Below are 25055 nucleotides of genomic sequence, written 5' to 3'. Positions count from 1 at the left end.
CCTGTCATAGTTCCTTGTCTTTGTCAACTGAAGTGCTAGCTCCGTAAGGTTGGGGATGATATTTTCTATAATTTGGTATTCCCCATGGGGTCTCACTGTCTGTTTGTGGAGGGAATAAACAAGGGGAGTAGGCACACTTAGGCTTAAATGGGAGTGAGAGGAGCCTGTGATTCCTCCAGTCCAGGGTGAGAGGCTGGGCACCTGTCTGTGGGATCTTGCTAGGAAAATGCTGTGTGACCTTTGGCGAGCTACTTAACCTCTCTGTGTCTTCGTGAGCTCTTCTGTGAAACAGACTGTTGGGAGGCTGTTATTAACTACAGGTATGAACTGAAGAGAAGGCCTCATCACATGTTCGTTGTGCTTCATCTGCATTTGTTGTTTTTATTCATAATGTTTTCTGTACTGCTTCCGGTCTGGGCCTTTAGCATAGCACATGCTCAGTGACGGGCTGCTTGTCCAGCACTCAGCACTCGGTAAGCAGGGGTCTCTCAGGGATTAGAACTGAGGGCTCTGGCTAGCCCTAGATCCGGTCAGGTTTTCCGCAGAGCTGTGCTGTGGTTTGGGAGGTGACGTTCACGACCAAGCACTGGGCACAAAGCCCGTTGTCAGCATGACCGATGGAAAGCAAAGGTGGACCTCACTGTGAGCTTCAGAATCATTTGAGATGGTGGAGTCTGGCTTCCAGTTCTTTTCCCGGGTCCACAGGCATCACCAGCTGCTAGTGGCAAGGGTCCTGGGTGTGTTTTGTGAAACAAGGACCCCCCCACCCCAGAAGCCTCGTTCCTCAGAGTGTGGTCTGGGAACCAGCAGCATTGGGGGTCCCTGGGAGCTACTTAGAAAGGCAGACTCCCAGGCCTGCTCTAGGCGTGCTGAGCGAGAATCTGCATTTCTCCAACATCCCCAGGTGCTTTGTGTGTGCATTTCTTTTTGAACAGTGCTTGTCAGGGACGGGGATGGTCAAACTATGGCCTGCAGGCCAAATCTGGCCCCCTACCTGTTTTTATAAATAAAATTTTATTGGCACATAGCCACACTTACTTGTTTACATTTTGGCTGTCTTCACACTATAAACGGCAGAGTCAGTAATTGCGAAAGAGACTGATGGACCGATGGCCCTAAAGTGTTTACCATCTGGCTCTTACAGAAAAAGTTTGCTGATTGTCAAACCTAGCTGCCCATTGGAATAATCTGGGAATTTAAACACGCTGCTGGCAGGCTGTCATCCTGAGGTCCTGATATGACTGGTGTGGGTAGGGCCTGGGCGTCGGGACTTCCCAGAGCTCCCCAGATGACCAGAGTGCGCAGCTGTGAGAACAGTGGCTCTAAATTGCCCTTGAAACCCAGCAAGTGCGGTTTCGATCAATGATGGGCCTAAGATTACAAGCGGAGCTCTAGTAGGTGTGAATCGTCCCAGAGTTAGCTGTCGCCATGTTTGCTGTCCTCGAAGGCTTTCAGGGACTGGCCTGGGAGTTGGGGCCTCCCTCTGGCTCCATCAAGCTCCCGGAGCGAGTGGATGCCAGCCTGCTGGCCTCCTCCATGTCCCAGGGAGATGGTCACTATTGGGCCCGACAGTCCCTCCCAGTGGAAACCAGGTTTCAGGCCGAGACTGACCTGGGGTTTCTCTGTTTCATCCCCTCCACTCACATCACTCAGCTTGGGGAAAAGGAATACCTCCTCCGAGGAAGATGAAGTTCAGGCCCCAGGAAACTGGGAGCCCATCCACGGGGCTCTGTGCCCTGGCTCCAGAGTCACTTCTCCCAGAGGATGGGATGTGGGAGTCACCCACCCCCACCCTGGGGGGCTTGATAAGAGTGTCAAGTTGGAGGCCACGGGGTGTGGCAGTGGGATCACACACCTGGGTGGGAGGCAGCAGGGACAATGACCAGGTTCTGGTGCGGATCAGGATTTCAGAGCTTCCCCCTGAGACTGGCAGGGTTGGGGAAGTCAGGGGGTGGGGTGGCATGGTGGAGATGACAGGAGAGGGGCTTGGTTGTGACCGGAGTCAGCTCAGCCTCCGGGTTTGAATCCTGCCATTGCTGTTTCCCAGCTTTGTCAGTCATCCTCACTGTGCCTCAGTGTCATCTTCTGTAAAATGGGAATGTGATGGAGGTTGGTAAAGGAGATGAGGAAGTACATAAAACATGTGCCGGGCACGGGATGCTGGGAGCTACTTTTATTATTAATGCTGTGATATGGATGGTTATGCAGGGAAATGGGTGGTTACGAGCTGGCCCAGGCCCAGGTGGGGGCTCGTGGAATCTTGCAAGAGGGACAAGGTAGCCTTGATGAAAAGGGGCAAGGATGCCCATAGAAGCCCCACCTGAGCCCACGATGCCAACTAGGGTGTAGAGTCAGGTGAAACCCTCAGAGGGGGTTTGGGGATGACAGGATCAGGCCTGCTCCCCCTCTCTGAGAGCTCCCTTTTCCCTCCCTCTGAGACGGTGAGGCTTTGCCTGTCTGAACCTCAGTTGCCTCTTTGCAGAATGGGAGCAGTGGTCCCTGTCCTTTCCTGACAGAGGTAGGCTAGGGCAGTAAACGAGGCAGTATTTGCATGGTGTTAGGCATGGTCCAGGGAAGGAGCGGCCACGGTGGACGAACCCCAGGTCACCATTACTGTTGGTTTTTCATTATCTTTATTCTCAGGACTTCAGAGGGGCCAGGAGCTGATCAACAGACCGTGCACAGCACAGTGTTGGGCGGGTAGTGAGCCTCTTCCTCAGTGGGGCTTTTGGAGGATGTGGGGGAGGGCTGAGTCAGGAGGGCCTGGGCAGGAGGGCGCAGGCGCAGACTTCCTGGGAGCAGCCCCGGTCATTCGTACTGTGTTAGTGCAGGGCTGACGTCTGCAGCACGCTGCCGCCTGGGTCAGCGATTCGGGAGCTGCCTCTGCTGGCCGTGCTGGGGGCAGACAGTGGCCTGCTTTGTGGCCCAAGGGTGAGATTCCAGGGGGGCCTGAAGACACTGCCCCCAGCCTACACCCAGGAAACAATGACAGGTGCTCCTGAAGTCAACCACTGGGAGGGACAGCAGATAAAGCTTCGGAGTGAAGCTGCAGCCCAGTTGGGCATTCTTGGCACAAAGTCCAGCGATGGTGTTTCAGGAGACATCAAGCTCCCTGAGGTTGGAAAGCCCCAGCCCTGCCCTTCCAGGCCCTGGGCGTCAGGTTCCTGAGTGTGCAGAAGCCGAACAGGTCTCACAGGTGGAGACAGCAGCCATGCTGAGCAGCCCACGGGGCAAGGGCCCCCCCCGCCCCAGTCAGCCATGCCATCTCCCCTCGCTCTGGGTCCTGGTCTCCGCCACCCCCCACTCCATCTTCCCCAGCGTTTGGAAGTTTAGTGTTTCAGGATTTGGGATGGTGGTGAGGGATGGGCTAGTTCAAGGACACTGGGCCACCCATTAGGAATTGACAGCAACATAGCAGTGGGTGGAAGGAGGCTCTTCTGCCCCCTTGCCCCTCCTCTTGGAGAACAGAGGGAGGTTCTTGGGGAAGGTGGGCAGACCCGAGCCAAGAGCTTCCTGGGTTCACACTGCTGCAGTCTCGGAAAACCCACAGTTCCCCATGAATACCCAGACCCCCGCTCTGTACAGATCGCCTGTAGCTGACCCCTGTGCTCAGCTGCATCGTGAATCATAAATTAAAGCTACAGAGGAGGGCGGGGGGATTGGGGGTGGTGGGGTCTCAGGCCAAGGCAGCGTGTGCTGAGGATGAGCGTGTGTTCCTGGTGTGGAGGAAAGATGGGGAGAAAGAGCGCCCCGCCCTCCACCCTCACCTTCTCCATCTGCTTGGGTTTCTTTCTCCTTGGCTTCAATATTGGTGTGACCACACCCCTCGGCACACATTGAAAGGCTTTGCAGTTCATTTTTATTTTTATTTATTTATTAATTAATTTATTTTTTTAATAAACTTATTTATTTTAGTTGGGGGCTAATTACTTTACAATATTGTAGTGGTTTTTTCCATACATTGACATGAATCAGCCATGGGTTTACATGTGTTCCCCATCCTGAACCCCCCTCCCACCTCCCTCCCCATCCCATCCCTCTGGGTCATCCCATTGCCCCGGCCCTGAGCCCTTGTCTCATGCATCGAACATGGAATGGTGTTCTGTTTCACATATGATAATATACATGTTTCAATGCTATTCTCCCAGAACGTCCCACCCTCACCTTCTCCCTCAGAGTCCATAAGACTGTTCTATGCATCTGTGTCTCTTATTCTATCTCGCATATAGGGTTATCGTTACCATCTTTCAAATTCCATATATATGCATTAGTATACTGTATTGGTGTTTTTCTTTCTGGCTTACTTCACTCTGTATAATGGGCTCCAGTTTCATTCATCTCAATAGAACTGATTCAAATGTATTCTTTTTAATGGCTGAGTAATATTCCATTGTGTATATGTACCACAGCTTCCTTATCCATTCGTCTGCTGATGGACATCTAGGTTGCTTCCATGTCCTGGCTATTGTAAACAGTGCTGCGATGAACATTGGGGTACACGTGTCTCTTTCAATTCTGGTTTCCTCAGTGTGTATGCCCAGCAGTGGGATTGCTGGGTCATATGGCAGTTCTATTCCCAGTTTTTTAAGGAATCTCCACACTGTTCTGCATAGTGGCTGTACTAGTTTGCATTCCCACCAACAGTGTAAGAGTATTTATTTTTTTTATTTCATTGACTCAGGGGAATAGATAGATGGTCTGCTTTGGCAGCTGCCCGCATGGAGCACTTTGAGGGTGGCCAAGAGAATCAGTGTGTGGCTTAAAAGAAATCAGGCAGGACAGAAAGGAAGTCGGGCGGCGGTGTGGGGAGGAGCTTGCCTGCCCTCCCTGTCTTGGTGAGGGCAGGGTCAGCAGCCCAGCTGACGGGGGCAGGTTGGCCTTTGCCGGCCTCACTCACTCGGGAAGGAGATGAAAGGAACAGGCCTGCAGGAAGGGGGCTGGTTTTGCCGTGAGCCTCTTTGATCTCTCCTGTCCAGCAGACCTGCTCTCTTCCCCTTCGAGGGCTGACTGACTGGAGAGGAAGACCAGGCCCATGGCAGCAAAAGCAGGCCCTCATCATAGCTGCAGCCACCCTCAAATGAGCCTGGGGACAGCCCTTCCATCTATCCATTTTACAGACATGGAGACTGAGGCCTAGAGAGCTGGCCTGACCTTTTGTCTGGGGCGGACAGGCAGGCAGGCAGGGGCCTCAGGCTGTGACCCAGGTTTGCCCGTGTTCACCCTGCTCTTTCCTGAAGCTGACCAGGGCCCCACCCTCCTGCCTTGGGGCTCCCACTCCACTTAAATACTGGTGCCAGATGCCAACTCTGTAAGCGTTCTCTCCTTTCAGCCTCCCCACGCCTGGCTGAGGGGTAGGCATGCTTTCTGAGGAAAGACTCGGAGCTCAGAGAGGTTAAGACCCTCATCCAAGGTCACGCAGTCACCAAGTGCCAGAGGCCAGGTGTCTGACATGAGCACTTTCTATACCTCGCCCTTTGACTCCTGCCTCCTAGTGCCCCAGACCGTGGGGCTTTCTGCCCAGCTCACACTGCAGGTGTTGGAGAGGGGGGCTCCCCCAGACTCCCCGTCCCCTCCAGCTCTCTCAGTCCAGGTGCAGAGCCTCACCTGCCTCGCTGTTTCTCTCTCTCCCCCACTGCCCCCCTGCCCTCCGCTGGGGCCTGGCAGCAACAGCAGCAGCAGCAGCAGCAGCAGCAGATGCCCCGCAGCAGCCAGGAGGAGAAAGATGAGAAGGAGAAGGAGAAGGAGGCTGAGAAGGAGGAAGAGAAGCCCGACGTGGAGAATGACAAGGAAGAGCTGATCAAGTAAGGCCAGCTCGGCCGCCCTGCGGGGGCCTGGCCGCGACCCCCAGTTGGCGGGCCGGCGGGCAGGGGGGCCGTGGTCGGTACTCAGCCTGCAGGCCGCCCGCCCTCCGTAAAGGTGTGTGAGCATTTGCCATCTATCTACAGCAGATTGCCTGCTGAGAAGGGAAGCGCTTTCTGCTTTGCTGGTCCCCCGGCAGCACGCCGCCCCCCTCCCGGAAGCCCGCTCCTTTCTCTTCCCTTCACCCGCCCACCCTTTCTCTTGAAGCCTCTGGAGACCTTAGAGACTGATGGCTCATTTGAGCTCTACTCCTGAGCTAATAAATCCAGGCAATGACTTTGGAACTCTTTGCCTCGCCGCCCCCCACCTCGCCGTCTCCTCCCCTTTCCTCAGCTGAGTCTCCGGAGATGCTGAGAGCGGGAGGGGGAGTATCTGAGAGGACGAGGTACACGCAGGCCCTCACCTTTAGAATTATCGCTGTCAGTGTGAGTTCTTGCAGATCAAGGCACAGCCTCGCCTCAGGGCCCCTGATGGCCTCCCGTGCCTGCCAGGGGCGGAGCACCGCCAGCTGGAGATTCACTCCAAGCAAGGGGTGGGGGGGGTGGGGCGGGCACAGCTTAGCGCCAGGTACCTGGAGCGGGCTCAGGAATGTGGCTTCTGAGAACATCTGGCTTTGTTACCCCCGTCTCCCAGACGCTCCTGCGAGGGCCTTCAGAAAGATGAATGGAAGGCGGTGGTGATAAATCTGAGCGGCCCTGCAGTAAACTCCCCTGAGTCGGCTTCTGAGAAAAGTCCCAGCCCCAGTTATTGAGGTCACATGCTCCCCATACACCTGACTCAGCCCGCATGAGGCCAGCGCGAAACTCTCCTCTCGCATTTTCTGCAGGACACAGTGGCCCGTGATAACACAGAAGGCAAAGTTAGCATTGTTTGTAGGGGGATATCTCCTCTTTGGGGAGTAAAGTGGACTGAAGGGTGTAGCAGCCTGCACTCCTATGCAGTTATTCCAGTAATCTTGCAAACGGATAGCAGAGAGCATCTCTAGTTGATGTGTAAAATGGGCTTGCAGGGCTTCCCTGGAGGCTCAGTGGTAAAGAATCCACCTGCCAATGCAGGAGACACGAGTTTGATCCCTGGTCCAGGAAGATCCCACATGCCTTGGAGTAACTAAGCCCATGCGCTACAGCTACTGAACCTACGAGCCTAGAGCCTGGGAGCCAATCCTGAAAGCCCATGTGCCCCAGAGCCCGTGCTCTGCAGCAATAGAAGCCACTGCAATGAGAAGCTTGATCACCACAACGAGAGAGTAGCCCCCACTCTCCACAACTAGAGAAAAGCCCTTGAAGAAATGAAGACCTACCCTGGCCAAATAAATAATTTTTTAAAAAAATGGGTTTGCAGATAGTCACCAGCCCATACTCACACTGGATGAATAAAATAAGCCAAAGCCCACATCCCTGTTAGGAGAACAAAGCAGATGACAGCTACCAGCTCTCACCTCCCTTTTGATAAATAAGATGGCATTGCAGACCTCTACCAGCCTCATTCCCTCATCTGGTGAATAAAGGAGCCTTGCAGATTGCTACTGCGTCACCCCGAGCTTTCCCCCTTTTTTCCACTCCCTGATTAGTAGAAAATCGCTGGCAGCCAGCACTCATCTTGCTAAAGAAAAGCAGGTCTCTTGAAACTGCCGTTTAGGTTCCTGGCCCGGGTGAAACCATCCCTGTCTCCCCTCTCTGGCCTTTAGGGAGAAGACGGACGACACCTCTGGGGAAGACAACGATGAGAAGGAGGCAGTGACCTCCAAAGGCCGAAAAACCGCCAACAGCCAGGGGAGACGCAAAGGCCGCATCACCCGCTCAATGGCCAACGAGGCCAACAGCGAGGAGGCCGTCACCCCGCAGCAGAGCGCCGAGCTGGGTGAGTCTTGGGCTGGGGAAGGGGCGCTGAGGCCCAGCGGGCTCAGAATCCCAACATTCGCTGCAAACTTGCTGTTTGACCTGCAGTGGGTTCCTTAACCTCTCTGTGCCCTGGTGGCTTTATTAGCACCATGGTTGTGAGTAATGCCTGTAACTGTGGGGTTGAGTGTTTCAGTGGCTTTGTGTGTACGAAGTGCCTAGAACAGTGCCTAGGGCAGGTTCGCTGGCTGTCAGCTGTGATCCTTCCAGAGCTGGAGATTTCACCTACAAACCCAGATCACCAATTTGTTTTGTTTTTCAATCATATCTGCCCTCGGGTCTTCCTAAGGCTTTCACTGCCGGGGCCTGGGTTCAATTCCTGGTTGGGGAACTAGGATCCCACAAACCACACAGCATGGCCAAAAAACCCACCCCTTTTCAGAAGGGCCTGAGTGCTGCTGTCCCTGCCAGCCCTGGGAGGCATCTGGGTTTGTACCTTTACCTCTGTGGGCCTCAGTTTCTCCTGCTCAATGGGTGCCCACCCCCAGGTGCTCTGAACCTCAGGTGGGGAAAAAAGAATTGCATAGCAGTTCCCAAGTTTGGCCACAGGGGGGCAGCCGATGTGTGCTTGTCTGTACCATTTTGGCTGTTTGGAGCCTGCCCTCTCCTGTCTGTGGGAACCCCCACCCAAGGCCTAAGTGCTCAGGCTGAGGCCCCAACCACCTGGATGTCTTCCCAGGGTGGGAGTTGATGGAAGGGATGGTTTCTGTCTCACAGGTGCCCTCCTTGTCCACACCCGAGGTTTGTGCCAAGGCTCCTCTCCCTTCTCCCTGCGAGAGATCATTTGTACCCATTTCATAGATGGGCTGTTTGAGCCTGAGAGAAGGGACATTGCGTCCATAAAGTCATGGAGTCAGTTGGGATTCGAACCCAGCCTGTTGGCCACAAATCCCATTCAGCTCCTGTAAGCTCTTGCCGGCTGCCCCTTGGTGTTGGCGTGCCCGGAGGCTCAGGGCAGGAGGGTTTTTTCAGAAGGGTATTGGTGCTCCTGACTTCTAGGGTCGTTCTTCTGGACCTCAAGCTGATGTTGGAGCCGGGTGGTGGGGTGGAAAACACAAGCCTGGTCCCTCTGACAGGCTCCCCATCCTGGGCTTCAGCTTCCAGAGCCTTCCTCTGGGGGTCCCGTAGGCGGGAAGTTGGCCAAAGCAGCAGGGAGCTGGGAAGCTGCCCGAACTTTCCCCCAAGGGTCAGCGGCCTTTACTGAGCGCATACTCTGTGCCTGGCGCTGTCCCAGGCACCAAGTCCATGAAGCTGATGTCCCTCATGCTCACCCCTCTCATGACGTCTTAAGCGACCTTCAGGGAAGGACCGGGGCTCACGCCTAGGGGATCTCAGAGGAGAGGCTCAGAAACAGCCAAAGCAGACCCTCGGCCAGCTCCCCAAAGGCAGCTGCCTTACTTCTCAAGAACACGAGCCGCCTCCTCCGTGTGCTTTACAGGTTGGAGCAGAGTCTAATAACCACCCTGTAGAACAGGGTGCCCCAGCAGGGGACAGGGGGCCATGTCTGGGCACATTTTGGATTGTCCCAGCTGGAGTGGGGGCTCCTGGCTTCTGCTGGGTAGAAGCCAGAGCTGCTGCTCAAGCCCCTGCAATACATGGGGCAGCCCCCACCACAGAGACTCATCTGGCCCCTGTGAGTCCACACTCAGATGAGGTCCCTGCCCATCTGAAGCTCGTGTCTCTCCTCGTCTCCCCGCCCTCACGCAGTCACCACACTCCGCCAGGTGTATGCAGAGGCCCTGGACCACCTCAGCTTCCCCATCTGTGAAATGGGGTGATTGCACACACACCCCCACCCCAGCAGGTGCCCCACGCCGCCAGAGGCAGAGAAACTGCCCCTCTGCGGACTGCTGCCAACACACCCGTTGTCCTCCTTTTCAGCTTCCATGGAGATGAACGAGAGTTCTCGCTGGACGGAAGAAGAGATGGAGACAGCCAAGAAAGGTGAGTGGTTTCTGGCCTCTCTCATAGTTCTTTATGTGTGTGCAGGCCCTGCAGCTCGTGTGGTGGGGAGGAGGCTGACCCCTGCCCTTATCGGGGCTGTGGTGTGGTCTGCAGGGGCCAGGCTCCATTTCCAGGTGTTCTCAGACTGGCCTCGTCTTCTCAGAGCCTCAGTTTTGTCCTCCAGAAAATGGGTCTGTGTGACCGTGTTGTTGGAGGACAGCGTCCGTGGCCTCTGGGGCCTTATAGTCAGAGTGCTGGCAGCGCTCCTAGGCGCCTTGAGGGGAGGGGCGGAGCCTGCTGGTAGCCACCGCTGTGGGGTCACGGTGTCAACCTGTTCCCCCGTCAGCTGCGCCGTCTCCCTGTGCTGCGATGCCGACCCCATGTTCTTCATAGAAGCCACCAGCGTGTCCTCATTGTTCATTAGAGCCTGAATGGCTGGGCCCTTGCCTCCCTCGCTCAGTGGACTGTCTCTGAGCCTCAGTTTCCCCATCTGTGAAATGGGAGGGGTGTCCAGATGGGCCCAGAGAAACCAGAGATAACAGGCACAGAGGATCTCAAGGAGGGGCCCAGCACTGTCGGGGCTATGTTGGTGTCGATGCCCCGGCCCCCATCTCTGGGTGATGCTCGGGAGCCATCGGACTAGCATTGCACCGGCAGGAAGGCTGAGGCTGGTGGGGTCAGTGGGGGGGCATCTGAGCCCCATTCACAGGCTTGCTCTCATTCATCTTGACCCCAGCCCTGAGATGCGTTTTCAGCTGTTTTGTCGACGTGGAAGGGAGGAGCAGAGGCCAGGGAACGCTGGGATCCTGAGCTGGTGACCTGGCCCCCCTCGCCGCCCCAGCTCTTGTCCCTGAGGTCCTTCTGAGGCCCCATTGCTGATGTGCAGCTTCATTGTGCCCAGAGCACCAGGTCGTGACTCAGGGAGGGAACAAACGGCCTTTTTAATGAGGGACCCAGGTGCACAGGGGCGGTCATGTGTGAGGACAGCCGGGCCTGGAGGCTGAGATCTTGGACTGCGGGCTGAATGCCTTGCTCCCACCCTCTGCCCCAGGTAGGGGTGCCAAGGGGCCTGAGTGTCTGGTCCTGGTGTTTCAGAAGCTGATCAGATAAAGACTCAGATGTAGAGAATAAGCATATGGACACCAAGGCGGGAAAGAGGGTGGTGGAATGAATTGAGAGATTGGGATTGATATATATACACCATTGATACTATGTATAAAATAGATGACTAATGAGAACCTATTGTATAGCTCAGGCTCTACTCTGTGCTCTGTGGAGACTTAAATGGGAAGGAAATCCAAAAAAGAGGGGATATATGTATACACACAGCTGATTCCCTTTGCTATATAGCAGAATCTAACCCAGATTGCTTCTCCAGTGGCTCAGTGGTAAAGAATTTGCCTGCATTTCAGGAGACCGGGTTTGATCCCTGGGTCGGGATGATCCCCTGGAGGGCATGGCAATGCATTCCAGGATTCTTGCCTGGAAATCCCAAGGATCCTGGAGGGCTACAGTCCATAGGGTCCCAAAGAGTCGAACACAACTGAAGCAATTGAACACGGGAGCACAGAAACTAACACAACATTGAAAAGCAACTATGTGGTGGTGTGGTTTGTCGCTCAGTCGTGTCTGACTCTTTGCAACCCCATGGACTATAGCCCACCAGGCTCCTCTGTCCATGGGATTTCCCAGGCAAGAATACTGGGGTGGGTTGCCATGCCCTCTTCCAGGGGAGCTTCCCGACCCAGGGATATAACCCAGGTCTCCTGCATTGCAGGCAGATTCTTGACCAACTGAGCCACCAAGGAAACTCCTATAAGGAACTTTAGTCCAGTAAAAATTAAAAGAAAGAAGAGAGAAACTGACCAGGAACAGCCCCAGACCTGGTCAGGACTTCCACCTGGGACCCAGCCCCTCCCCTCGGGGCTCCAGACCTCCCTCCTCCAAGCTCCCAGCCCTCAGGTGAGATGGAGCAGGAGGAAGGGCGCACCTGGCCCTCAGCATCGTGGATAAGAGGAGGACAGTCATGCTTCCTGTCGTGGGAGAGGTCCTGCTTTCAGCATCTCAGAGGAGCACTAGCTGGGGCCTGTGGACATGGTCTCTAGCTGCTAGGGCACAGCGGGTGCTGTCAGCCCCCTAAGGGGGCCGTGTCATCCTTTCCTTCTGTCTTATGTGTTTATTTTGTGGTTTCTGGTATGGATTTTGCCGTGGGGTGTAACAGAGACTTTATTTGAAAACTGAGTGATTTTTCTCCCCTGCCTTTAATTTTGGTGAAATACGCGTAACATCAGATCTACCGTTTTAACTATCTTAATGTGTACGATTCAGTGGCATTAAGTATATTCCCAGTATGGTGCAACCATTACTCTAGAACTTTTTATCACCCCATATGGAAACCCTGTACCCATTAGCAGCCGCTCCTCATCCTCCCAAGCCCTGCCAACCTCCAACATCTACCAGTCTGCTTTCTGTCACTGTGGATTTGCCTATTTGGGAGTTTTACATGAATTGAGTCAAACAGTGAATGCCCTTTTGTATCTGGCTTCTTCCTCTCAGCGTCATGCTGTCGAGGTTCATCCATGTCCTAGCCTGTGTCAGCACTTCATCCCTTTTTATGACTGAGTTGTAGTCCTCCGTATGGACATGCCACATTCTGTTTATCCATTTGTCTGTTAGTTGATGGATGCTTGGGTTGTTCCCACCTATGAGCTCTTGTGCCTAGTGTTGCTGTGAATATTTGTGTAGAATTGCATGGTTTTTTAAAACCACACATCAGACCCTGAGATCTCAGCCATTGGCAGTGATATTGCCCCAGGGGACCCACCACCACCACCAGGGCTGTGAGGGGCTCCACATGCACGTCCCAGGGCCGCCAGCCTGAGCTGCGTCTTCTGTTGTCATGGCAACCCCACCCCTGGCTCCCTCCCTGTTGCCCGGGAATGGGGAGTTGGCTGCGCGGCCCTCTCTCTCCCTTTGGGAAGGGCAGACCCAGGGGTTGGGAGGACGGCTGGGGATGACTCACTGGCTGAGCCGGGAGTGTGCCCCACTGTCTCAAGGTTGGGTCCTCAGGGACGGCAGTGATCTCATCCTGAGTCCCAGCCCACAGAGACGGCGGTGCGCGAGTCCCCCCGGGGGACAGTGCATGCCGAGGCCCTGCTCAGTGACATTTGTGATGATGTGACGAGCACCAGCGCGCTCGTCTGCCGTGAATTACAGCAATCTGCACAATTACCGCTCAGGGTGGCTGCTAAAGGCAACGTGTTCCAGGCGGCAGGAGGGGGTCAGGGCGGGGAGGCAGGTGCTGGCAGCCCCCAGGACTCTTTCTCCACAGTGGGCGGGGATGTGGCCGGGGGGCAGTTCCAAGGCCCCCAGCCCTCAGAATCCCAGGAAAGACTGCAAACCCAGCTGTGCCCGAGGCGGATGGCACTCACCCGTCCTTCTACCCATCAACATCGACCCAGTGCTTTGCCCTGTGCAGGGCAAGCGTACCAGAAAATGAGCCAGCTCTGGTCCCTCCCTCGGGGAGCCCAGGAAGTGAGCATCCAGGTGTCCCCGAGGTCTTGGGACCACTGAGACTGCCCCGAGCATCCTGAGGGACTTCTAGTAGTCAGGCCTTGTAGGATAAGCTGCAGATGGTCCATCATCCCCAGAGAGACACTGGACCTCAGCGTCAGGATCTTTTAGCTCTGTGATGTCAGGCAAACCAGTCAACCTCTCCGTGCCTTGGTTTCCTCATCTGTACCATGGAAACTCGAGATTCACCCACTGTATTAGTTTCCTAGGGCTGCCGTAAGAAAGCACAAACTTAGGTGGCTTAAAAACAACAGAGACGTGTTCTCTCACAGTTCTGGAGGCCATGAGTCCGAAGTCAAGGTGTCAGCAGGGCTGGGCTCCCTCCGAGGGCCTTGGGGGAGGATCCTGCCTCTCCTCTTCCAGCCTCTGCTGTTGCTGGCAGTCGTCGGCGTTCCTCGGCTTGTAGACATTCCAGTCCCTGCCTCCATCTTCCATGGCTGCCTTCCCTCTGCATGTCTGTGTCCAGATTTTCCTCTTCTTATAAGGACCCACCCTAATCCAGCATGACCTCATCTCAACTTGATCGCATCTATAAAGACTTTTTCCAAATAAGGTCACATTCGCAGGTTACAGGTGGGTGGACATGAAATTGACGAGGGGCGGGGGACACTAATCCAGTAGGACTACTTTTTAAAAAAAAATTATTTATTTATTTTATTTTTGGCTGGACTAGGTCTTCATTTGCTGCGTAGGCTTTTCTCTAGTTGCGGCAAGCAGGGGCCACTCTCTAGCTGCAGTGCCCAGGCTTCTCATTGCGGTGGCTTCTCTTGTTGTGGAATACAGGGTCTAAGTGTGCAGGCTTCAGTAGTTGCAGCCCAAGGGCTCAGTGGTTGCAGTTCTCGGGCTTAGCTGCTCTGCAACCATGTGAAATTTTCTGCTATCAGGGATCCAACCCATGTCTCCTGCATTAACAGCCAGGTTCTTTACCACTGAGCCACCAGGGAAGCCCCTTTGTGGGGATTTGGTAAAAGAAAGCAGAAGCGCTTAGGAGGGTGGTGACTTAGACACACTGAGTTCCCCATCAACCATTTGGAATGATAACCAGCCCCTCAGCCTTGTGACCCTGGCCTGGCCCATCCCTGTCTTAGCCTCGTTTTCCCTTGTCCTCCAAAATGAGACAGGGATGCCATCACTGAAAGGCATTAGAAGGGTGATGTGAGCCTTGTTTGTGCATTCCTTGGTAGAGAAGTGGCAGGCCTGCAGTTCGGCACACAGACTCTGTGTGTGAGTCCCGGCTCTGACCCTTGTGGGTGACGCTGAACAGTGTCTGCACCTCTGGGGGCCTCGGCCCCTTCCCTACACAGCAGGACAGGGGGTTGGTGTTGTAAGATGGCATTTGGAGGTAGTTTCATGGCACTGGGAAAGGGCCCTGGGGCTGACACCCAAAGCACAGAATAATAAGTAATACTATTAAGTATTTGTCAGTACTTCCGTGTAGCAGGTATTGCTAAAGGCGATCTGTGTGTTAAGTCACTTCATCCCACCAACCTTATGAGGCAGATGCTGTTTCTTGTTTCTTTATCCAAAATGATGAAACTGAGACCCAGAGAAGTTAAGTGACCTGCCCAAGGTCACACAGCTGTTAACTGGTAGAGCTGGAATTCAAACCCAGGCACCGTAGTTACAGAATGGGAATGGGGCTGATATGAGGTTTGAATAAGTGAGTCCATGGACCTGGCTACTATTAATCGATGATGAAGTGGGGGGAGCACCTCCCAGTAAAAGAATAGCATGTGCAAAGGCCCTGGGGCAAGGGCAGTGAAGTCAAGTAACAGGCTGTTAAAACCCAGCAAGCAGGACTTTCTTGGTGGTCCACTGGTTAAGACACCACCTTCCAGTGCAAAGAGTGCAGGTTCGACCCCTGGTCAGGGAACTAAGATCCCACCTGCTGCAGGGTGTGGCCAAAAGTTAAATAAAACAAAACAACAACAACCAAAAAAACCCAGAGAGCAAGGGAAAGAGAGGCAAGGGATGGAGAGGCCATCGGCAGGGCTACCCCCATCCCACCCCTGCCGGCCCGACCAGCTGTGGGCCAGAGTTCGGTGGTTGCACTAGAGCGGGGGAAGGCCATAATGTAGAGAGGTGTGGCCCAGGGACAGGAGAGCTGCAGGGTTCCAGGTAGCTGGTGAGCACCTGCCCTTCCTTTGTACGTGGAATCAGGGCTGTGTGCCCTGGGGCTCATACCAAGTGGGGACTGAGCAAGTGCAGGGCAGCCCCAGGGAGCTGGCTGCCCGCCCCCAGGCCCACCGCCATGCTGGGCAGGCACTGGGTTGGGATGTGAAGCTCTGGTTCCCCTGGGAAAGGTCAGCCTGGCCTGGCTTGCAGTCTTGACCCAACTAAGTGGGAGGCCCCAGGCTCAGCCAGCAACCCCTCCTGGTCCCCAGCCCCCTTCTCTGGTGGACAGGGTGCCAGGTGTAAGGAGGGCGGGGAAGCCCCCAGGCACACCATTCCCAAGACCAGAAATAGACACTGGCCCAGCTCCGCACTGCCAGCCTCTCCCTGACCTCAAGTGGCCCGCCTGGTGAGGAGGGTGAGTGCAAGGTGCATGGACCCAGGGGAGGGCCCTGCAGAGACCAGGCCCTGGTGGCCCCAAGCAAAGCCTATCAGCCTGGGTGGAGCCCAGGTGGGTCCCAGAGCTCTTCCCCCAGTAACTCCAGGCCTGCTCTGCCCGCAGGACTCGCCTCCTTTCATGGGGAGTGAGGGAGAAACAACTAATTGCTTTGCACCTCCAAAGTGCTTGCTGTGCACACTGGCTGGTTTAATTAGTTTTTATGCATGAAGAGTTGAGGGCTTGGGGAGGGGAGGTGTGAGTCCCCAGCCTCGGAGCGTGGGAGCTCGGGCCTCCGCTTCCACACGTCTGTCATCAAAGCCTCCTGCCGTCCTCCCTGCAGGGACCATGGGAGAGCAACGGCGGGTGTGCTTGGCCTGGACAGCCATGCACATGCCCACTGGGGCTTATAATCGGCAGCGTGGCACCATGGTCAGTGCACAGGGTTGGCAGCTGATGGATGCACCCAGGTTCAGGACGCTGGGTCACTTCTGAGTAGGCAGATCAGTGAGGGTCCAGCAGGAGACAGGGCCAGCATGCCGAGTGGGGACTGAGGACAGCTGCTGGACAGGGGTTGGGTGACCTCAAAGATCATTAGAAGAGAGCCTGCAGCATCCCGAGGCTGGCATCAGTGGGGAGCTGTTACCACCTCCAGCCGGAGCTGAACTTCATCTTGGGTGCACTGTCCCCCAAACTTGGATTCTTCTGGTGTTCAGAAGGAGGAGAGAGTTGGGGTTTCTGCCTGAATTTGGGGGACCAAGCCAGATACCAGAGTAATCTCCAGACCCTTCTCTTGTTGCTTGTCAGCACCCTTGAAAGTAAAGTCAAGCATCTCCCAGCCCACTCAAACTTCCAGGAGCAAAATCTACACATGGGCATTCAAGTTGGTGCTTCCTCAGAGAAAGAGACCCAAGGCAGGTTACACAGTAATGACAATGCCTGTTAGCACGTGGCAGGTGCTCACTGGTCCCTGAATTTTGCATGAATGATCTTACTTAATCCTCCAAGGGACCCTCAAGGCAGCTTCTCCATATTTGAGGACACACATGTGTGTGCACACACTCACACATGCACACAGACACACCTGCTTTGCAGATGGAAAAACTGAGGCCCAAGGGGCTGAATGATGAGCCGGGGCTTGTACAACAAATAACATGGAGTTGCTTGGCCCCAGAATTTACCACTTGGCTGTACTCTATTGGAAAACTTGACATTGAATGCATAATTTCCCAAAATGGTAGGATGCCAGGTTGCACACAGGTGATATTTTTTCATCTTTGATCATGTGTTGGGAGACCACATTGTCCCTAAGATTTGCAGATATAATAGCTGAAGCTGAAGCTAATGTAGGCACCGAGGCTTATTTTGAAAAGAGTAGAAAGGTAAGTCTAAGTTCAGGTGTGAGGTTGTCTGGCCGAGTCCCCTCGGGAACTGGCGGGAGGTGTGTTTGAGGCTCAGATACACAGTAGGTTCCCGGCAAGGTCGCCAACCCTGTGCTGAGTCCAAGTCAAACCCGCCCAGGGCTTGGAGTTTCCGAAATAAGGAAGTGGCATGACTCAGGACTAAATCGGCTGGTTTTTCTTTCTTTCTTTTTTTTCCCCGCTCCTTTGATAGTGTTATAGGCAAAAAAGCTTGTTTTGCAAACCAGAGTTTCTCTTGGAAAGCAGCGGTTGGTGGGAGGGCTGTGGACATGTCCTTCTTGCAAGTGGCCTGTGTTGCTTCACGGAGGGAATAGAAAACTTCAGGGCTGGATGGGGCTGGATGGGGCTGGCTGGGGTGGTGGGAAGTGAGTGTTTCCTAGGGGGGATGCTAGTTTCCGGGGCGGGGCACAGCTATGAAATTCCCAGGACACATGATGGATGGCAGTGTGGTACTGCCCGCAGGTGCTGAAAAGATTCCTCCACCCCCAGGTTATCAGAACTTGCCCATGGTGGGGTTGGGGGGTGTAGTTTGCAGACCCCAGAGATGAGAGCTGCCTGCAGTGGGGACACTAAGAGGGTAGCACCTTGGAGAAGGACATGACAGGGACAAGGTCTTTCTGGGGGCCAGTGTACTTGAGTTGATGGGGGCTTAGACACTGCTCCTGTGAGAACAGTTCGTCTCAGGCCCCCAGACAGTGTATGAGAAGCTCCCTGCTGAGGGTAACCAGGGCAGCCAGAGCGGCCAGGCCAAGCCCCCACACAGGGAAGCCCCCCTCACCGTCACCTCTGCGGCTACCCCCTGCTCCTTCACCTCCTTCTGCGCTTGGTGACTCAGACCTCCTGGCTTGACTTCCTGTCTTGGTCAATTTCACTTCCTAGTTCCTGCCTCCCCGACGCTTCAGAACGAAACTCCTTCCTTAGAAATTAGAAGTGAGGTCGGGGAATCCAAACCACAGGGGATGTTGGCAGAATCTGCCGTCTGGGGCACCGGCACTCTGTGGGGGGGGCACTCCCTCCCTTCTCTTCTGGGGAGGGTTCAGGACCCCCCCGTGGGGATAAACGCTCAGCCTGCTCCTCTCTTTGAAGCTGGGGCCCTCAGGGAGGTAGCAGAGGTGCCTGGGGGATGCCCAGTGAGGCCCCAAACCCACACGCCTAGGGTATTTGTAGCTTTATTCATTTGTCGGGTGCCTCCTGCACACCTAGCAGTTGTGGGTGCAGAGACACTGCCCTCAGTGAGCAGCGGAGCCAAGGAGCTAATTTCAGGGAGCAGCGATAAGTGCTCTGGAGATACCAAAACCCCGTGACAGCAGGGTGGCCGGGAGGACAGCTTTGGAAAGAGTGGTCACAGCAGGCTTCTCTGAGGAGCTGTCGCTTGAAGCTGAGAAGTGAAGGAAGGCAGAAGGAGATCTGTGAAAAAGCCATGCAGGCAGCGGGGACAGTGAGTACAGATGTCCTGGGGCACACCTAGGGGTTGGGCAGGAAAGGTCCCGGTGGGTGGCTGGAGGGGAGGTAGGAATCGGGTTGGGCAGTGGGGGTGGGACGAGTCTGCGGGGCCTCACACACCACGCCAAGGCCTTTGGGTGTTATTCCAAGAGCATTGGGTCATCATTGGCAAATCTGAAGCAGAGGAGTGACCCGACTGGATTGGCAATCCTTAGAAGCCCCCTTGGGCCCCCCTTGCAGAGAAAGGATCGTGGGACTCAGGTGGAACGTCTGGCTCCGCAACACGGTTGGGCTCTGTTGTCCTGCCTGAGAGTGTGCCCCAGGACCCAGGGTGAGGTCTGGGGGTAAGGTGGTGGGACAGGGGTGGACCGTTTTTCCTTGGGTTTCGTGGGCAGGATGGAAAGGCTTGAGGGCAGGAGGGACGAGCAGGTCAATGACCCCAGAGTTGGAGAAATCGGTCGTGACCTGGATCTCGCTCCAAAGTTCAACTCAGTTAACTTTCAACTCCCTGGGAGCTGCCTGGGGCATCTGTAGCAGGTGTTTTTTATGGGGCATAGGCTGACCTGGGTGTCTCAGAGAGGGAAGAAAAAGGTAGCCGTGGCCCCAAGACCCTCGGGGAGCAGAGAGCCCTCTAAGGACTCCAGACCCTCCTCCCTCTCCCATCCTCAGGGGCTGGAGGTCTCATTTGCACTTGGAAGAATCCCCTCAGATTCTAAGTTTCCTCCTGGAAGGCGAAGCTAGCCCTGCCCACCCACCGCCCCCTTCCAGCCCACCCAGTCTTCTAAAGTCCCCCACGATGGGCCTGGTCGCCCTGGCAGCAGTCAGGCGGGAAGGGGGGCAGACCACAGGTGGAAGCAGCGCACAGGGGAATGACGGCGGAAGAAGCTGTTTGCTCCCCGGCTGCTTGCCGGGGTGGAGAAGCTCTGTTTTTCTGAACCCTCATCTGTTCTTACCGCTGCTGACGCCGCCACCGCCACGGATGGGGAGAGAGGGAGGGGGAGGCCAGTGCCAAGTTGGCCCGCCCCCTTCTGAACCTGGGCTTCTGCCACGCTCCCCCGCCCGCCCGCTCCCGGGAGCCTCCGTCTGGAGGTCACATTCAGCCCTGACGCGTCTCGCTGGGTCAAGCAGCAGGAAGATCGGCCGAGTCCTTGCGCGCCGCGGCGAGGCTGCCGGACAGGCGGTGGGGGTGGGGCTGGGGTCTTTGGTTTCTGCCCGGTGGGGGCGTCAGGGCTCGGGGGCTGAGCGCCCACGTTGGGCACGTCGGTGCCCGGAGGAGGCGCGGACGCGGTGCTCCCTGGTGACGCCTGGCACGGGGCACCGAGCACAGCCGACAACTTCCCGCCGCCCTCCCCCATCAGGCGAAGGGCACCTCGCATGCCCGCAGCTGCGGGGGGGGCGAGGGGTGGACGGCTCAGGGGTGGCAGCGCTGCCGGAGGCGCCCTGGGCCACCACGGGCGGGCGGGCGGGCGCGCTCAGCACGGAGCTGCTTCCCCGCCCTCCCCGGAGCCAGCCTCCGCCTGCCGCCCTCCACCGCCCGGCCCCTCCCACCGCCCGGCCACTCCCTCCTCCCTCCTCCCTCCTCCCTCCTCCCTCCTCCCTTCCCCCCTCCTCCCTCGCGCCGCCGTTGGACGAGAAGGATGTGAGGCTGAGCTGAGCCGCCAGCAGACGCCAGCCAGAAGCCTTGCGGAGCCGGCACCACGGCCGCCCAGCCTCCCGCCTCCCAGCCCGCTGCTCCCAGCTCCGATCCCTGGAGCATCCTCCAAGCCGTATGTTTCCGGAAAACTTGGCCGAGGGGGAGACGCAGATGAGAGGATGTGAGTGAGTGGCTCCGGGGAGCGGACTGGGGATGGGGGGGGGCTTTTGGGCCACGGTGACAGGGACCCCAGGGGTGACAAGGACCTCAGGCGGGGGGGAGGGGGCTCGGGGTTTCTCTACCGTGGGGTCCCGCCCCACTTTCTTCTAGGGCCCCTTCCCTGCCTCTCTGGCTGTCGGGTGGGGGCTCCCCGGGAAGGAGGTCTGTGCTGAGGCGGATCCGGGAGGGGTCCTGGACAGCGTGTGCTCAGACGTGCTCTCTCCAGGTCTAGGGGTGGGAGGCTTTCCGCCACGTCGAGGTCAGGTGGTCTCCGAGGCATGGTGAGGTCTACAGGGCATCTCCTTGTGCCCAGCACCCTTGGTCTGGGTTCTCAGAACCAAAAGACAGCCCATGCCCATCCACCCCCACCTCAGGTGTCCTGGCTGGTAATATTAGGACACTCACCCCAGCCCTTTGCACAGCACTTAAAGAAACTGAGGCCCAGAGAGCAGAGGGAATGGCGGGGACCACACACAGCAAGTCTGGGCAGGGCTTCAGGATGGCTCGGTCCAGTGCTCCTTCCCAGGCGGCTTTCAGGCAGGGCTGGGCGACCCCCCCCCCCCAAGGCCCCTGCTGCTGCCACGGGTGGAGTTAATTAGAACCTCAACCTCTCAGCCACCTCCACGCCATCTCCTTATTTATGTGTCCAGTTTGTAAATGTCAACCTCCCTGGGGTCCGGTCACCCCCTGGGTCCTTGTCCACCCCCTTTCCTACCCCCCACATACTTACCCCCCCAGCAGGCCCAGATGGGAGACCCGCCCTCTCCCTCCCGGGGTTCCGGCCCAACGTGTTTGCCTGGGCTCTCTTGGCCCCGGTTGGGGAAATATAAATAAACGCGTCCCCGTCGTCCTCCGCCAGGTTCTCTGGAAGTGGCAGCTGCTGCTGGCGCAGGCGGCGGGAAAGGTCAGGGGGCTGGGTTACACTTGATCCCACGCCCCGGCTCCCCCACCCACCCACCCCCACCCCTGCCCCGTGCCTGTCCTTGAGGAACCCTGAGCAGCGGCCGTAGAGCCACGTGGCCCAGTGGCCTCCGCAGGGGAGCAGGTGGCCTGTCAGTCCAGCACCCCCACCCCCATCCCGCTGGGCCTACAGGCGGGAGAGCGGACAGCCCCGGTCCCCACATCCACTCGGCCCCGTGGCCCACCCCATGAGCTTGTGAGTTGCTCTGATCTCCGGAGCATTGGTTTCCCTCCTGTCCAGGGGATGTGAAAACGGCCGTGGCCTCGACAGCAAGGATAAGAGGGAACCAAGTCTTTGAAGGGCTTTGCAAACTCCGGGTTGCTCGGCCGTGTGACACGGTGGTTTGTTGATGTTGTTTTTGATGCTGTTTTATTTCTGTGTGAGCCTTGTATGTAGCAAGCCGCCGGCACATGTTTGGATGAATGGGTGGATGGAGAGATGGATGGATGAATGAATGAAAGGCAGAAAATATCGACACGCAGATTGTCAGCCCTTCAGGCTCCCACCTCTGCAAAATATAGCCCTCCTAGCTTGCAGCTTGATTTGATTCAAGGAAAACAACCTCAAACTTCTTTATGGGAAATCTTTCGCTAGTCGTTAGGAGTCTAGCTCTGGGGCTCAGAGGCCGCTCTGTTCCCAGCAACGTGACTCAGGCTTCGTTCCTGCTGCCCTCTGGGGGCCCAGTCCTGCCCCGCAGCCCCTGGAGGCTGGAACCTCCTCTCAGCCCCTCCTGCAGCTGTCAGGAGGAGGGCAGGCCCTACCTGCTCGGGCTGACCTGGGCGCACAGGCACGCTGCTCAGCAGGAGATGTGAGACATAAAAACATAGAGGCACTGGCCGATGTGAGGCGAGCCTGTGTACTGGGAGCATGGCGGGCAGATGGGCTGAGACTCAGGGCCAGCTTGCGGGGGGGCGATCGGGGGGGACTGCATTTCTGCTGAGCCTGGTGTTTACGGTGTTGAAAATGGAATAGGGGCTGGAGGCACAGCTCTGGCCCGAGTCTGTGGGCATGGAGGGAGCTTTCTCTGCCCTAGGTGAGTCTGGGGTGGCGCCTGCCAATTCCTAGGGGTTTCTCCCCACATCAGGAGTCTGTGAGGCTGTGTGAGAGGCTCATGGAAATGAGGATGACTGTGATTTGTGGGGTCAAGTCCACCCCAGATCCCGAACCAGCCTGGTGGTGCCCGAGTCCAGGGTGGGCCTTTAGGTGTCCCGGGGAAGCTTGGGGTTGCCCCGGGTAACCTGGGCGCAGAGGCTCCTGGCCCGATTCACCCCTACCCGGACTCCACCCTCCCACCCCTGCTCACTCGTTCCTTCCTTTCCCTGGCCCGGTGCGGCCGGAAAACAGCCTGGTCTCCCGAGGCCTCGTCTGCAGCTGCGAGCGAGTGTCAGTGCCGGGTCACGACCGGCAGGGGAGGAGGAGAGGTGGGGACCCGGGTGGGGTCTGTGCCCCTGACCTCAGCCCTCAGCCCCCAGAACCCTTGATGGTGACTTCAGCGGGGGTGCACGCTGGCTGTTCCCACCTGCCCTTCCAATTCCTGGAGCCCAGGCCTCTCCCAGGGAGCCCAGCCCCCTCCTCCCCCGCCCCACCCCCCGCCCCAATCCCCATCTGTGTCTCTTTCCAGAAACCCTGGAGCGGTGCAGTGAGCCTGAGGCCCGGGATCAGGGCTGTTTTCGGCCCAGTGCTCTGTCTGCTCTCCATGCCACAGACACAGGCCCTCTCTGCCCTTCCAGCCCCCTGACGCCCCTCACGTGCCATCCTCCTCCCATAGGTCTCCTGGAACACGGCCGGAACTGGTCGGCCATCGCCCGGATGGTGGGCTCCAAGACGGTGTCCCAGTGTAAGAACTTCTACTTCAACTACAAGAAGAGGCAGAACCTGGATGAGATTCTACAGCAGCACAAGCTGAAGATGGTGAGTTCCCCACCAACCTCCTCCCCCCACGCCCCCATTGGGGTCACACCGTGGGCTTGTCTGGGCGCTGCAGCCCCGGAGCCCTGGGCGAGGAGGGGTCTTGACAATCAGGTCTCGCTCAGGATTCAGCCCCTCCCGGTTCTTAATCAGCGGTCCCCCTGGAATGCTGCTGGGATTGATCCCGGGCCGTCAGCATCCCTCCTGGGTACTTCAGTGGGCAGGCCCACCCTCCCACCTCCCCGGCTTCACCACCACCCCCCACCCCCTTCTCGCTAGTGCTCCCTGGTCAGACCCCTCTGAGGGCCTTGAGCACCGGGCAGGGAGGAAGGAAGGAGTGTGGTGGGTTAAGGCACTGACTCACCAGGGACTTGGGGCTGTCAGCACATTGGAATGAAGACCCGGGGCAGATGAACCCTAAGTCAGCATCTCCCCCCACCCCTGTTTGAACTCACAGTCTCAGGGCCACCCCGGGGAGCAGCCGGCCCAGCCCTGTCCTCCAGGGGACTGGAGAAGCAGCTGAGACCTCTCCCTCCCCCAGGAGCACAGAAGGGGCGGGCTCGCCTCACTGCTCCTATGAATGGTCTGCACGCTTCCTCCACAGCTGTTACTGGGAAGCTGTTACTGGGCCATTTGGGGGTGGCATCGTTTTCTTCTCTCTCTTTTTTTTCCCCCTTTTCTTTTCCCTCTCTCTCTGCCTCACTCTTTTCCTTCTCTCTCTCTCCCTCCCTCCATCCTCCTCTCTTCCCCTTTTGGGCACACTTGTGATATGTCAAGCACTGTCATCATTTCAGATCTGGGGAAACTGAGACTCAGCCAGGCTCATAAACAGCTCTCTTTTTTTTCCCCCTTTTCTTTTCCCTCTCTCTCTGCCTCACTCTTTTCCTTCTCTCTCTCTCCCTCCCTCCATCCTCCTCTCTTCCCCTTTTGGGCACACTTGTGATATGTCAAGCACTGTCATCATTTCAGATCTGGGGAAACTGAGACTCAGCCAGGCTCATAAACAGCTGACCTGGGGGTGAACCCACAACTACATGACCTGAGGACTCATGCCTCTGGTTGGCAGGCTGCATTGTTCCTTGTAGATGTGAGGGCACAGGAGGGGGTCGCACAGCTCTCCACCCCCCAGTTCTGCACGATCAGGCCACTTCTGCTGGGTTTGAAGTATGTGCAGCCTGTCTAGGGGGTGAGGGTTGAATTGCTCCTCATGCAGCCCACCGTGGTCCAGAAAGGGCAAGCAGGCTGCTGTGGTCGCACAGCATGGTGGGCAGACCAGGGACCAGAATCACTCTCTTTGAATGCTCCTGGAGTGCTGTGTCGAATTTGAGGACATCTTTCCCCAGCCCCCTGGGCTTCCCAGTTGGTGCAATTGGTAAAGAACCTGCCTGCCAATGCAGGAGACATAAGAGAGGTGGGTTCGATCTTTGGGTCAGGAAGATCCCCTGGAGGAGGAAATGGCAGCCCACCCCAGTGTTCTTGCCTGGAGAATCCCACGGACAGAGGAGCCTGGCTATAGTCCATGGGGTCGCAAAGAGTCTGACACGGCTGAAGGACTTACTTAGCCCACCCACTACCCAGCCTCCTGAGTATTCTTGGTTGGAGGAGAATGCTGTTGCCATGGCCCTGTGGTCAGGGCTGAGGGCCACCT

At 56.8% G+C, this 25055-nt stretch overlaps 1 protein-coding gene across 15 annotated transcripts in view; it reads left to right on the top strand.

The window, feature by feature from the left end:
- NCOR2 (nuclear receptor corepressor 2) overlaps positions 1–25055 on the top strand; it is a 235573-nt gene that overhangs the window by 154263 nt on the left and 56255 nt on the right. For all 15 annotated transcript variants that reach the window (XM_081540412.1, XM_081540417.1, XM_081540407.1 and 12 more), the window contains 4 exons: positions 5665–5801; positions 7547–7719; positions 9639–9701; positions 23268–23410. In XM_081540412.1, the coding sequence (XP_081396538.1) occupies positions 5665–5801; positions 7547–7719; positions 9639–9701; positions 23268–23410 (516 nt within the window). The remainder of the gene's footprint in view (positions 1–5664; positions 5802–7546; positions 7720–9638; positions 9702–23267; positions 23411–25055) is intronic.

Source organism: Giraffa tippelskirchi, chromosome 11 (genome assembly GCF_054371585.1).
Source record: "Giraffa tippelskirchi isolate mGirTip1 chromosome 11, T2T-mGirTip1v1.2.pri, whole genome shotgun sequence".
Lineage (NCBI taxonomy): Eukaryota > Metazoa > Chordata > Mammalia > Artiodactyla > Giraffidae > Giraffa > Giraffa tippelskirchi.
This window is presented reverse-complemented; position numbering and strand designations above follow the sequence as displayed.